At 36.9% G+C, this 13,471-nt stretch overlaps 3 protein-coding genes across 3 annotated transcripts; all 3 read right to left on the minus strand.

The window, feature by feature from the left end:
• Nucleotides 1–3,791: 3,791 nt before the first annotated feature.
• Nucleotides 3,792–4,469, minus strand: LOC142168242 (uncharacterized). The gene has a single exon (XM_075228900.1). It carries the CDS (start codon nucleotides 4,467–4,469, stop codon nucleotides 3,792–3,794), a length of 678 nt encoding a protein of 225 aa, XP_075085001.1.
• A 9-nt stretch (nucleotides 4,470–4,478) lies between these two features.
• LOC142168243 (uncharacterized) lies at nucleotides 4,479–4,928 on the minus strand. Its single transcript, XM_075228901.1, has one exon. It carries the CDS (start codon nucleotides 4,926–4,928, stop codon nucleotides 4,479–4,481), a length of 450 nt encoding a protein of 149 aa, XP_075085002.1.
• A 1-nt stretch (nucleotide 4,929) lies between these two features.
• LOC107783855 (uncharacterized) lies at nucleotides 4,930–5,403 on the minus strand. Its single transcript, XM_075228902.1, has one exon. It carries the CDS (start codon nucleotides 5,401–5,403, stop codon nucleotides 4,930–4,932), a length of 474 nt encoding a protein of 157 aa, XP_075085003.1.
• Between the last annotated feature and the right edge of the window lie 8,068 nt (nucleotides 5,404–13,471).

Consider the following 13,471-nt stretch of genomic DNA (forward strand, 5'->3'; position numbering starts at 1 on the left):
CTTTTAATAACGGACCCAGAACCCAACTGGTTGTCTTCGAATCTTATTTTGGATTGATATCGATTGTGCACATCGGCCCAAGTAATAGCTGGGTACTCGATCAGGTTATGCTTCAGCCGCCGTGAAGCCGTCGAGCTTCGTTCGTTTAGACCTTGAGTGAAAGCTTGAACAGCCCAATCGTCTGTGACTGGTGGTAGATCCATTCGTTCCATTTGAAAACGAGATATGAATTCTCTTAGCATCTCATTATCCTTTTGTCTTACCTTGAATAGGTACGACTTCCTGGTCTCAACCTTTATGGCCCCAGCATGTGCTTTTACGAAAGAATCTGCAAGCATAACAAAAGAATCGATAGAGTTAGACGGTAAATTATGATACCATATCATTGCTCCCTTTGTCATGGTTTCACCAAAGTTTTTCAATAATACAGAATTGATCTCATCGTCCTCTAGATCATTCCCTTTGATGGCACATGTGTAAGAGGTGACATGTTTGTTGGAATCGGTCGTTCCATTATATTTAAGAATCTCGAGCATGCGAAACTTCTTTGGGATCGGTTTAGGAGCCTCACTCGGGGGGAAAGGCTTTTGCACGAATTTTTTGGAATCCAATCCTTTCAACACTGGTGGTGCCCCCGGGATCTGATCGACCCTGGAGTTATATGTTTTCATTTTTTATCGTTTACTTCGATCCGTTTTGTGAGTTCCTCGAGTATCTTAGCAATTTCGGAATTAGTCCCCGACTCTTGCTCATTTGATCTTATTATTGATGGCTCCGTTCTGTGGGTGATTTCTCGGGGTAGACTAGGCTCCGGCCTGCTAGGTACCTGGGTTTGACTCTGCAACTGAGCTATCGCTACCTGTTGAGCTTACAACATTTCAAAAATCATACGTAAGTTGATTCCGTTTTCCTCAACGTTATGGGTTTCTCGAGCTGCATATCGAGTACCAGCATGAATGCTATTTTCAGGTTTAGAACGTAGGTTTGCCTCAATATCCATATGCGAATTAACGTCTAATGGTACTTCGACTCGAGCTCCAACGGCGTCGACAAATGGCCTTTCGGCCCTGGGCATCAAGTTGTTGTTCTCACCTTGAAGGCCAGCTTCGTTGTCGATAGGTAAGGCCATTTAATTGAGAGCTCGTCGTTATTAATCCTAAATCAAAGACACTTCCGAAAACAAGCATAAAATGGTGTGTTTTTACAGATTCGTATCAAATAATCACTATTATCCTTAGCCCCACGGTGGGCGCCAAACTATTTGCCCACAAAACGGATAGAGTTGAATTTGTACGTAGTTCTAAGGGTATGTGGTATAACTTGACACAAATCGTAAGAGTAAATAGAAATATCGAATATTGACTATAGAAGATGAAAAATAAGCAAAGTTGAAAATAGGATGATTTATGGATTAAACAAGATGAATCAATCTATGAAGCTAAACAAGGATAATTCTTCAATATGGTAGTGTATGATATCTGAGTTACAATGTATGCAAAACTTCCTCCTTTATAGAAATATAGCCATCCCTTTTATAGTAGGGGGATCCTATTTTAGATGTAATTAAAAATACATAGTGGGGAACCCATGATAAATCAGCTTTTCCCTAATTCCCGCCGAGATTCTCTCCTTTAGTGCGCCTGTAACGACTCTTGTTTATGAGCTCGATCTTGATCGGACTCGGTATTGGTCGGTTTCCAGTTTTAGAGCTCGATGCGGGTTTGAGCTCGATGCCGACTCGGGGTTCGGTATTGACTTGGGCTCGGTATTGGTTGGCCTCTAGCTCTTAAGTTCGATTCCGTCGCTTCTCAGTATAGTTCGATTTGGACTCGAGCTCGATAATGGCGTCGAATTCGGTATTTAATCTGACTCCAAAACTCGAAGCTTGTTCGTACCTTCTTCAAATCTCACTTCGATATTATGAAGATGCTCTTTGGTCCATCTTCACCAATCGTACGAAGGTTGAAAACGGTTTTGATCGTATACATATATACCCATCAAAAGTCTTTTCCTTCTCCAATATGGGACAATGTCCCTTTGTCAAGGAGGAAAAATCAAAATTTTATTTTTCCCTCCATTTTCATTTACCCTCTTTTAAGCTCTAAGAGGCTTAAACCCAACAGATGTCGTTGCACTAAATTAAGAAAATTTATCAATGATGAGGATATGAACATCATAAGTCACAACCAGTCAGTATACATTGACGCTTAAAATAAAAATCTATTTTGCAAAATTAAGAGCAAATTACTAAAAGTACTGAAAAAAAATAAAAACGTGAAGTTTTACTATAACGTTCATTTGGTTATGATAAGGAAATTAAAGAGGGTCAAACACTTCAACTTTAATTTCACCGCAAGGCTACGGGCGTATGCAGTCATCTCTTATCTCTCACTTGTCTGTTACTTAAGCTTACGTGTTAATGCTTTTTTAATTTATCACTTGATATTCAGTATTTACATTTAAGTTCAGATTAATCCGGATTTAAGCTACACAAGGCTTATTAAAGAGAAAACGGTTCCTTATTAGATTTTTGTTCATGCACTGAGCTCAAATCTAAAACTGCTGATTAATGATAAAGCGATATTATCCATTCCATAATAATCCTAGGAGATCTTTGAAGTGTTAATCCTATACATCTATATATGAAAAAATCTTGTTCTTTGAGGTTTAAACAATCAAAAACTTTTGCTTAGTATTGACCATAGTTCCCTTCATTGGCACCGGTTGCGTACCTATTAAAAGTCCATTTCTTAATTATATCGGCTTACCCCTGTAACATGCACATGATGGCCTTCTTAATCCTCCTTGTCTTTTCGAAAAAAGAAAAGAAAAGAGTGGAAGCGAGCTAGCCCCGAAAATCAAGTAAGATTATTAGAGTATGGTTTCTTCTATAATGCGTGGTTAATAAGATGACTTCTTTTCTTAATTAATGTTTCTTAAATGATGCACTTTTATTTGTTGTGCAGAAAGCTTTAATTTGTTGCACCGGAAAGTAAATGGCGTGTGTTAACCAAGTATTTTCAAGTTCTGACATTGCACTAATAATAGGATTTAAGTTATACATATATTGACAATATAATTTAGTAGCATGTTATATATATATATATATATAAAAGGACCACAAGTTGGAGATTACTTCTAAAACAACTAACTTCTTCACCCATTCCCCTACTCCACCCCCTTCCCGAATAAAGAAAAATAACAAAAACCAGAATGCCAGCTCAGTTAGTTAGCCGCTAAGGAACCCTTTATTTTCCTTATTTATTTATTTATTATTATTTGAATGTAGGTTTGATTCGGCCTTGTTTTTTCTTTCTTTTGGGGGTTAAAACTGAACTAGTATAGTTGCAAAGGAACCATTTGTGTGATGCAAAGGTTTGTAATGTTCGTTTGACCAGAAAACTATTCTGTTTTCCTTTTTCCGATAAGAATTAACAAGTTCTTATCTCTTCCTACCCGTTTTATTAATCGTTGCTTGTAATATATAGGATCGAATTAATATCGAACTTGCATGTTATTTTCTGCACTTACACCACACAAGAAAGGGGTGAATTAGGACGTTCTCTCTCTAGAACATTATAACCGTTGACTACCTTATAGGCTCTGTTCAGAGACGGACCCAGAATTTAAGCATAACGGGGGCACCATTATCTTTAGTATCCCAATCACCAGCAATAAAGTTCGGGTGCAACTTTTTGAAATGACTATGGTAATTTATCATCAAAATAAAAACATCAATATTATCAAATACCATTAACTTGATACTAATATAACAAAAGTACATTGTCCACTCATAGTTGAACTCGACGCGCTTTCATATTTTGAAAGCGGTCAATAATAGCATCATTGCTTATATTTACAAATACTTCCTTCTCAAAGTAACAAACTAAACAATCATTTAAAAATGCATCACTAATACTACTACGCAATTCATCTTTGATGTACTTCATGGATGAGAATGCTCTTTCTACCGTTGCAGTTGCGACAGGTAAAATTAAAATCAACTTCACAAGCAAATAAACAAAAGAATAAGTCTCCACAAGATTTGCCTCAACCAATACTTTTGCCAAATCACCAATTCCTTTCAAATCAGAGAACCTAGGGTCACCATGTTCCATGTGCCATATGAAAGTGTCAAGTTGGCGACTAAGATCTCGAAACTTTAATTCACCAAACTCATCGGGATAATGCTTGGCCAATGTCACTATTCTTTCCTTATCAAAATTAGCAAATGAGTTAGCCGGATTCAAGCTAGCCATACCAAGAAGCAAGTTACTACTCATAACATCAAAACAACTATTAAGCTCCAGAAGTTGTAAATCAATCACTGCATAAAAAAGCTTAACACGTAAGTGATGTGAATAAGTAACACTAGAAGGCCTACGCTTTGACTTTCTAGGAATATAGAATTCTTCCATCTTGGGCACCAAAATATCATGTTTTGCATACAATAAAGATACTTCATCCATCAATGGTTTTCATCCTTCATCTCTCATTTCTTGCAACCTTTCCTTTGTGATATCAAGAAATACCATGGCATTGACAATATCTTGCTCTTTCTTCTGTAAAGCTTTGCTCAACTTGTTTGACATTATCAACACTTTCAATATTAAGTGAAGCAAGAAAATAAATTCAAATGCTTTAATTTTACTCGAAAAAGCTTCTGCTTGCAACCTATCATTAACATCACCTTCACATTCAATCACCCCAAGCACATGAACAATAGAAGAAAATAAAATAATAAAGTTATCCAACGTTTTACAATGTGATCCCCAGCGAGTGTCACCTGGCCTTTGAAGCCCTCGCTCTTGATTTAATCCTTTTCCACTTTGAACTTCACCACTCTCTAGCAATTGCTCCAACAATTCTGCTTGATGTTCCTGAAGTTGATCTCTTCGCTTAAAAGAAACTCCATTCATATTCAACATGTTAGTAACAATAGCAAAGAAGGTCTCCACCTCCTTGTATTTTTTTAGCAACAGCTACAATCGTCAACTGTAATTGATGAGCAAAACAATGAACGGAATATGCCGATGGAGTTTCTTGCAAAATTAAAGCTTTAAGGCCATTTAGTTTTTCCTGCATATTACTACCCCCATCATAGCCTTGTCCACGTATTTTGGATGGACTTAATGAGTGTTTCATTAGAAAAGGAAGTACTGCTTCTTTCAACGACTTTGCAAATGTATCACTAACACGAACAAGACCAATAAATGGCTCGTTCACTTGGCCTTTTTTGTCAACATACCGCAAAGCAAGGGCCATTTGTTCATGGTGTGAAATATCTTTGGACTCATCAACTAAAATCTCAAAATAATCTCCATCTAAGTCATCAATTATAGCTTTCACGGTCTCTTGTGCACAAGCACTCACAATATCCTTTTGAATTTTTGGCGAAGTCATCATATCATTTTTTGGAGTATGTTTTAATATAACTCTATCTACATCTGGAAGCCTATTTCCAAGCCATTCCAAAAGCCCTATAAAAAGGCCTTTGTTTTTTGAAGATTCACTTTCATCGTGACCTCAAAAAGATAACCCAAAGTCCAAGAGAAACCTTGCAACATCGATTGAGGCATTTAAACAAATTCGATATTCACTTTTTTGTTTCTCAGATTGCTTTTCAAAAGCATCTTGAATTGATTGAGATTGATTTGACAAGTCTAGCATTTTGTTGAAACACTTATGGTGGAGGCTATTTACTTCACCAACATGTAGACCAAGTCTTTCGGGTCCTTTATTCCAAGTCTTAAAGCCGATTTTTGTGAAAAAGTCACCCGTACTACTATGAACGTAATCATTTTTGAATAAATAACAACATAAATAAAATGCGGCATCTTTCTTCACACTATACTCTAACCATCTAGAATGTGAATCTTTAAACCAACCCGGACTAAATTGGCGCATTTTTTTCCAAATAAAGTTTTAGGAAATTTGTGATAAACTGGTTGGCAAGGCCCTCTTTGGATGTAGTGTCTTCTCACTTCATCCCGTATTCTGGAGCTATATCTATCAACGAGTATTCTCTCTCCGGGGTCAGAATTAAGTGATTTCACATCAAACTCCTCTACAAGATGGGAGGAATTGCCTCTAAAACTAGAACTTGGTTGAGAAAAATTAAACCTCGTCAAAAATATGTCCATCTCAATTCACATCAATAAAACTTCCTACAAAGCAACAATGCCAAGCAAAACAACATTATAATAGGGGAATCACACCCCTTCTATCATGAAAAAAAGCAAATATAATATTTCTAATAGGGGAATCACACTACTATATTTTATTATAAGTCATAACTCATATCTATATTATTATTATATTAAAGATAGAAGGAACACTTACCAATTTGTGAAAGGTATCCTTGAAATCCATATACAGCTTGATTTCAAATCATCCACTTCACTGAAACAATATTTCAAATAGCATTAGCAAAAAATCTTCAAATACCTATGAAATTAATTTATTAAGATAAAAGAATTAGCATACCAACTAAAGATTTAACATCATGTAAATGTGCACCAATCACCATGATTGTTGTCTACTCAAACAATGAATTCAAAAACTAAAAGAACAGTAGCGAATTCAAAAACTAAAAGAAGTATCCTTGAAATCCGAATACAAGTTTCTTGCAAAACTTGCAAGCATTATCTACTATATAAAAGAACTTCAAAAAATTAAGCTAGCAAAAAGAGGAATTTACAGGACTACAGGAGCACTTTACTCATCAATTATTTATTCAACTTAAGTGCTTGCTACTAATTGGATTTGCATTTGATGGTGTTGGTGAAAAGGGATATTTTGAATGGGGAAGAAAGTAAATTTGTTCATATGTCATAACTCATAACCAATCTAGGTCAAAATCACAAAAATCAAAAAACTAATATTTGTAAAAAGAAGAAAAACTTATTCAAATAATCAAAGATTTGAAGAAGAGTGGGATTCGAAGTTCAAAGGGATGCAAAGAAGTGAAGAACTGAAACGAAGGTTGAAGTTGAAGGGAGGCAGAGAAGCTGAAAAGGTTTGTTTCTTGGAGAAAAAAGACGATTTGTTTTTAGATCTTTGAGGGGGTTAAAAAATATTAAGCTATTTAAGTCTTAAGTAAAAATTAAATAATATGGAATGTAGGACCCCGGATTCGAACCTGGGTCCAGAGGCAAAAGAAAGCTGCTGAGCACTTCCACAAACCATCTCTTCTGTCCTGCCTTTGTGACTTAGGGGGCCGCTTTAAATATTTAAAGAGGTCCTCCCTGTATATATATATATATATATATATATATATATATATATATTTGCCGAGACTCAACGGGTTCCGGTGACCCCCCACCCCCTAGCGTAGGTCTGCCTCTGGCTCTGTTCAGTGCGTCAACTCTACGCTCCACCTCTATGGCCCCGTCGGACGGTGGCCAACCGGCACGTACAGATACTCAAACAGATGCTACTACTTGTGCGTGTTGGAATATATACTATTAACCATGAGTTTGGTTTAGATATAATATATATTTCGAAATAATTATTTATTCAGTTTTAATAAAGTTTTAAATAGATCATATATTAGTCTGTGTCCTTTGCTTATATAGTAGATGATTTAGTGTATAGAGTTTAGCTTATACACGGAAGATTAAATTATCGGTTCTTATAAGTATAAAGTTTGAGTTCACAATCTATTATGATGGAGTTGGACAAACCATCATGGATGATGGTAGCACAAGATTAAATATAATTTATCTTGATTATGGGAATTTTTTAATTCCAACTTCTTGTGCTTGTACATTTTGTGTGTATTGAACGGACCAAATAGAGATAAGTATTTTATACTAAGTTAATAAAATAAACTTTCAAGCCATTAAATGTACTTAATGTAACGACCCGACCGGTCGTTTTGATAGTTTAAGCTCTGTTCGGCGGCATAAGGCCTTGAGCAGCTTCACATTATGTATATCGACCTGCGCGCATGGTTGGATTCAGTTGCCGGATCATTCAGAGTCGAATTGGAAGAAGGATTCTAGTTTTGGAAGCTTAAGCGATGAGAATTTGACCGAAATTTGACTTTTTGTGTAAACAGCTCCGGAATGAGTTATGGATGATGTCAGCAGCTTCGTATGGTGATTTTAGGCTTAGGATCACGTCCAGATATGTTTTGGAGGTCCGTAGTAGATTTAGACTTGAATTGGCAAAAGTTAGATTTTTGGCGATTTCGGTCGGCAGTGGAAATTTTGATATCGAGCCCATAATGGAATTCCAGAAGTGGTCATAGTTTCGTAGTGTCATTTGTGACCTGTGTGTGAAATTTGAAGTCATTCGGACTAGATTTAATGTGGTTCAGTGTCGTTTGTAGAATTTGGAAAATTCTAAATTCTTAGGCTTGAATCCGTGCTTAATTCATGATTTTGTTGTTGTTCGATGTGGTTTGAAGGCTTGACTAAGTTCGTATGATATTTTAGGATTGGTTGGTATGTTTGGTTGAGGTCTCGGGGGCCTCAGGTGTGTTTCAGATGCTTAACGGAATGAAATTTGGACTTAGGAAAATATGGTGCCTTTGCTGGTTCTGGTGTTTCGCACCTGCGGAAGGGAGGCCGCAGGTGCGAGCGCCGCATGTGCGGAGGGAGTGCGCAAATGTGGAACTGGTGGGGATGGTGATGGAGCGCAGGTGCGGTCAGCACGTGCGGAGATGGAAGCGCAGATGCGAGAATTGAGAGTTGGCCTGGGGTCACAAGTGCGAGGAGGTTCCGCATCTATGATGCCCGTAGATGCGCAGAAGGCTCGTAGGTGCGAAGACTGTGGGAGTTAGTGACTTCCGCAGGTGTGACTGGTTAGACGGCAGGTGCGGTAGGTGTAGGTGCGAGGATCGCTGGGCAGAACAGGGGTTGGAATCGAGGGTTAGCTCATTTTCACTCCATTTTTTTTATTTTGAGTTCGGGAGAAGGCGATTCTTTGAGGGATTTTCAGAGGAATATTGTGGGTAACCATTTCTTACTCAAATTTGGTTTTATTGCATTAATCTATTGTAGTTTTCCTCATTTAATCAAGCTAATTGGGTGGGAAATGTAAGAAATTTGGGGGGGGGGAGGGGAGGTTCCCTAATCAAAATTCTGAGTTTTGATCGAGTTTTAGGCATCTGATTTAGATGATTTTTATACGAGTGATTTCGTGATTGAATGGGTGTTCTAAATTGGTAACTTTTACCCGATTCCGAGTCGTGGGCCTGGGGAGACTTTTTGGGCGTTTTCCCTATTTTCTTGCCTTAGCTTCAAATTCATTAGCTAAAGTAATTACTTGTAGTATTATTTACATTATGCAATTTATTAGATTAGATTTGGGCCATTTGGAGTTGGATACTCGTGGCAAGAGCGTGGTTTCGGATTGAGTCGAGCGATTTGAGGTAAGTATCTTGCCTAACCTTGTGTGGGGGAACTACCCCTTAGGATTTGAGTCAACTACGTTGATTGTAGTCTGTGTAAGCGAGGTGACGAGTGCGTGCTCGGATTTATTTGTGGAAAGTTGGCCTTTTAGGGTTCTTATGTCCTTATATTCACCCTGTATGATGTTGTTCTTGATACGCTTGAATTCCTATTTGCTAGTTTCACCTCTACATGCTTTGATTAGAGATAATTGCTTTAGGATTCACTCTTACTGTCTATTTGACCCTTATTCGACTTAACCATAGATTTTACCTCTTCTATCGTCGTGCTATATTTTTCATAACTGCTTATCTTTAATTGAAACCATTATTTTATCATCCTATAATTGTTTAGCCTTAATTGGAGTTATGATTATCTTCCGCTGCTTATCCTTACTTAAATTGTTGAATATTCCTCGTAATTTCTCAACCTCAAAAGAAGTTTAGATAACCTATATCTTAGTTGACTTGCCATTATTTGGAACTATTTGACTCGTGTTGGCTTTTTATTGTTGACTTGAATATTGTGGAATCGTTGCTACATTTTGTTTTGTTTTCCCTTGTTAAGCTGTTCTCCTTGTGCCTAGCATTATTTACTGTGATTATTCCTTGTGAATGAGTTCTACCGTTCTTGTGATTTAAGTTCTTGAGTTGATTTGCTCGCCGTGCTTTGCATCTCTGTCATTGTTGCTTTTGTACTTATTGTGGCGATGTACGAGGTGTCTGTCATGTTATAGTTGTTATCTCTATTGTTTGCGCTGCATATTTAAATTGGGACTACGGACGTATTCCGGGAGATCCTCCAGTACTGCATATTTATTTTGGGACTACAGACGTATTTCGGGAGATCCCCCAGCACTGCATATTTAAATTGGGACTACGGACGTATTCCGGGAGATCCCCCTGTCTTGCATATTTACTTTGGGACTACGAACGTATTCCGGGAGATCCCCCAGCACTACATATTTACTTTGGGACTACGGACGTATTCCGGGAGATCTCCCTGTCTTGCATATTTACTTTGGGACTACAGACATATTCCGGGAGATCCCCCTATCTTGCATATTTACTTTGGGACTACAGACGTATTCCGGGAGATCCCCAGTACTGCATATTTAAATTGGGACTACGGACGTATTCCGGGAGACCCCCCTGTCTTGCATATTTACTTTGGGACTACAGACGTATTTCGGGAGATCCCCCATCACTGCATATTTATTTTGGGACTGAGGACATATTCCGAGAGATCCCCAAGTATTGCATATTTATTTTGGTACTACAGACATATTCCGGGAGATCCCCCCGTACTGCATAATTAATTCGGGACTACGGGACGGTATCCCGATAGATCCCCCTGTGGTTATATCTGTGTTCGGAGCTGCTAATCTTCCATGCTTAGGTGTCACAGGATGACTTATACTCGAAGGATATTACTTGAAAAGTTTATATTTGAAAAGTATTTATCTTGAAGGAACTATGTTTGAAGGATATTTATTTGAAAGGGTTATACTTGAAAAGTATTTATCTTAAAAGAACTATGTTTGAAGGCTAGTTATTTGTAAAGTTTATATTTGAAAGGTTTTTATCTTGAAAGAACTATGTTTGAAAGATATTTATTTGAAGGAAGTATATTTCAAAAATAATTTCTTATTGGAAAGGATTATATTCTAAAGACCTCAATTTAAAAACTTACGGGTGAAAGTTTACACTTGAAGGATTTGACTAATTTATTGGGGATTTGTTGGCTGAGACCTGATGTGAAAACTATTGCAGTTGCTGAGTTACTACTTGCCTTTACTGTATTGTGATTTTCGGATTTGGGTTGTGTTTCCGTTCATTCTTCTGTGTCTTATTCTGGGGTTCCGCTGTTACTTGCTGTTTTTCCTTCCTTATTGCAGTTGTTATGTCGTTATCCATATCGCGGGGTCCTTAGATAGATGTTATGTTCTGTCATCCCTATACTTATGCTTGTTCAGTTTATTAGACCAGTGGGTGTCTTGACTAGTCCTTGTCACTACTTCACCGAGGTTAGTCTTGATACTTACTGGGCACCGCTGTGGTGTGCTCATCCTACACTTCTACACATTTTGTGCAGATCCAGGTATCGATCGTTAGTAGCTGTGCAGATCCTTGCTGAGGAGACTCAAGGTAAACCTACCGCTGCGTTCGCAGGCTTTGGAGTCACCTTCCTATTTTGTATTTTCACTATTTTTACTTACTTCCGAACAGTTGTATTTAGAAGTTGTAGTAAACTCTGTAGAGCTTATGACTTGTACTACCGGTTTTGGAAAATTGTAAATTTTGTAAAGATTTCTATATCGAGACTGTTAGATTTCCTTTGTTATTGTTGTTACTCAGTAAATATTAGGCTTACCTAGTCCCTAAGACTAGGTGCCATCACGATACCCAACAAAGGGGAAATTGGGTCGTGACACTTATACTCTTAATCTTGATATAATTATTATTAGTTGTGTATATTATTATTGTTTTGATTTATTAAAAGGCGAGATTCTTTCGTGGGTCAATATGCCTAGTAAATTGGATAATAATAATGTACATTGGCGAAGTAATAGTTAGTTGATGGAATCCATGTTCCGGTTTAGAGATTGATGATAAACCTTTATGAAAGCTTATAAGTTTTCATGCGTAAACTCGGCCGGTAGATTTTGTATCTGACACATGAAATAAGTTAATCGAAAGTCTAAATAAAATAATCCATAAATTAAATTGTCAATAATTTAATTTAATTGATTAATATCTGAATCTTAACATGGGGAGTTAAATAAGATTTAATGGATGAATTTTTAAAATTGAATAAGGAGTGCAATTACGAATTTTTAATGGAATAATTCGTAATTAATTATGGTGGATATTAATTTCAAAAATTATAAATTAATTCCATAATTGGAAACCTTGTTAATTAAATTCCGTGATCTCTGTTGTGCCTAAATAAAAGAAAATAAAGGAATCATTTTCCTAGTGAAAAGGAAAACCCAAGAGGTTTTGAAAAAGGGTTTTAACCCTTTAAACTTGCGCTATAAATACATAAGGTTTTCCTCCTAGAGGAAGTAATAGATGGTGGCCGAATTTCAGCCCCTTTTTTCCTAGAAAATTTGCCCATATGAAATTGCTATTTCTGGATATTATTTGGGTAACACAGTAGAAGGCCGTGGAACGTTCAGAGATCGTCATCGTGCGGGTAGTGGAGATTTTATTGAGTTGCTGTGGAATTGGAGGCTCACGTGATTGAGGAGCTTTGTTCACGTTTCAAGAGGTAACCCGTGAAATCTCGTTTATGCTAGTTGTCTAGATTACATGTGATTTTGATACTGTGATGGCTTCTGCTACTTATAATAATCCATCAATTGGTATCAGAGCCCACTCACATCTAATTAGATAACTAGGTTTTTCATGAAACAAGAATATCGTATTTATGTGCGTTTTTGAATTACATGTATATGTTGTTTTCTGAAAAACTGCACTGTTGTTTGTGAATTAACTATGCAATTTTTTTTGGATTATTCTTGTAATTATGAGATATCTGTTTTTTTTTATATATGATTGAGAGTATCTGAAGTTTTTGGGTAAACCCTAGAAAAATGCAAAACCCAATTTTGACCGAATTGTCGGTGTTTTCGGAGGTCAATGAACTTGACAGACTCCGATTGAGCCGAAATTTGGTGGGTCCATCGGAAATGACGTGGTGAGAAAAACTCACCGATAGTGAATCATGGTATTTTTCGGCGTTTTGAGGTCGTTTGGACTGTGTTTTGGAAGTTTTTCTATTTTCTGGAAATTATTTCTTAATAATTTTAATTCATTTTTAATTCAATGGTGGTGGGGTGACTCCCCATGGTCTCCATGATTAAATACTGGTGATATAATGGGTTTACACATTGGCTATTAGTAAATAGACGTGTTATTGTATTAAATTCAATAATAGAGGTGTAAGATTTTATTGAATAGGTCTTACAAGGTAAACTTGATATTGTGTGATGATATAACTATTTTGTAAGAAAGTAAAATCCTCTGTTTGATATCCTGGATGACTAATGATTGGTGCGTTTGGCATAT

Source organism: Nicotiana tabacum, chromosome 13 (genome assembly GCF_000715075.1).
Source record: "Nicotiana tabacum cultivar K326 chromosome 13, ASM71507v2, whole genome shotgun sequence".
In the NCBI taxonomy this organism is placed as follows: Eukaryota; Viridiplantae; Streptophyta; class Magnoliopsida; order Solanales; family Solanaceae; genus Nicotiana; species Nicotiana tabacum.

Coding starts and splice junctions, on each gene's coding strand:
- LOC142168242 (XM_075228900.1), bottom strand. CDS start 4,469: ATGGATGAAGTATCTTTATTGTATGCAAAACATGATATTTTGGTGCCC.
- LOC142168243 (XM_075228901.1), bottom strand. CDS start 4,928: ATGTTGAATATGAATGGAGTTTCTTTTAAGCGAAGAGATCAACTTCAG.
- LOC107783855 (XM_075228902.1), bottom strand. CDS start 5,403: ATGACTTCGCCAAAAATTCAAAAGGATATTGTGAGTGCTTGTGCACAA.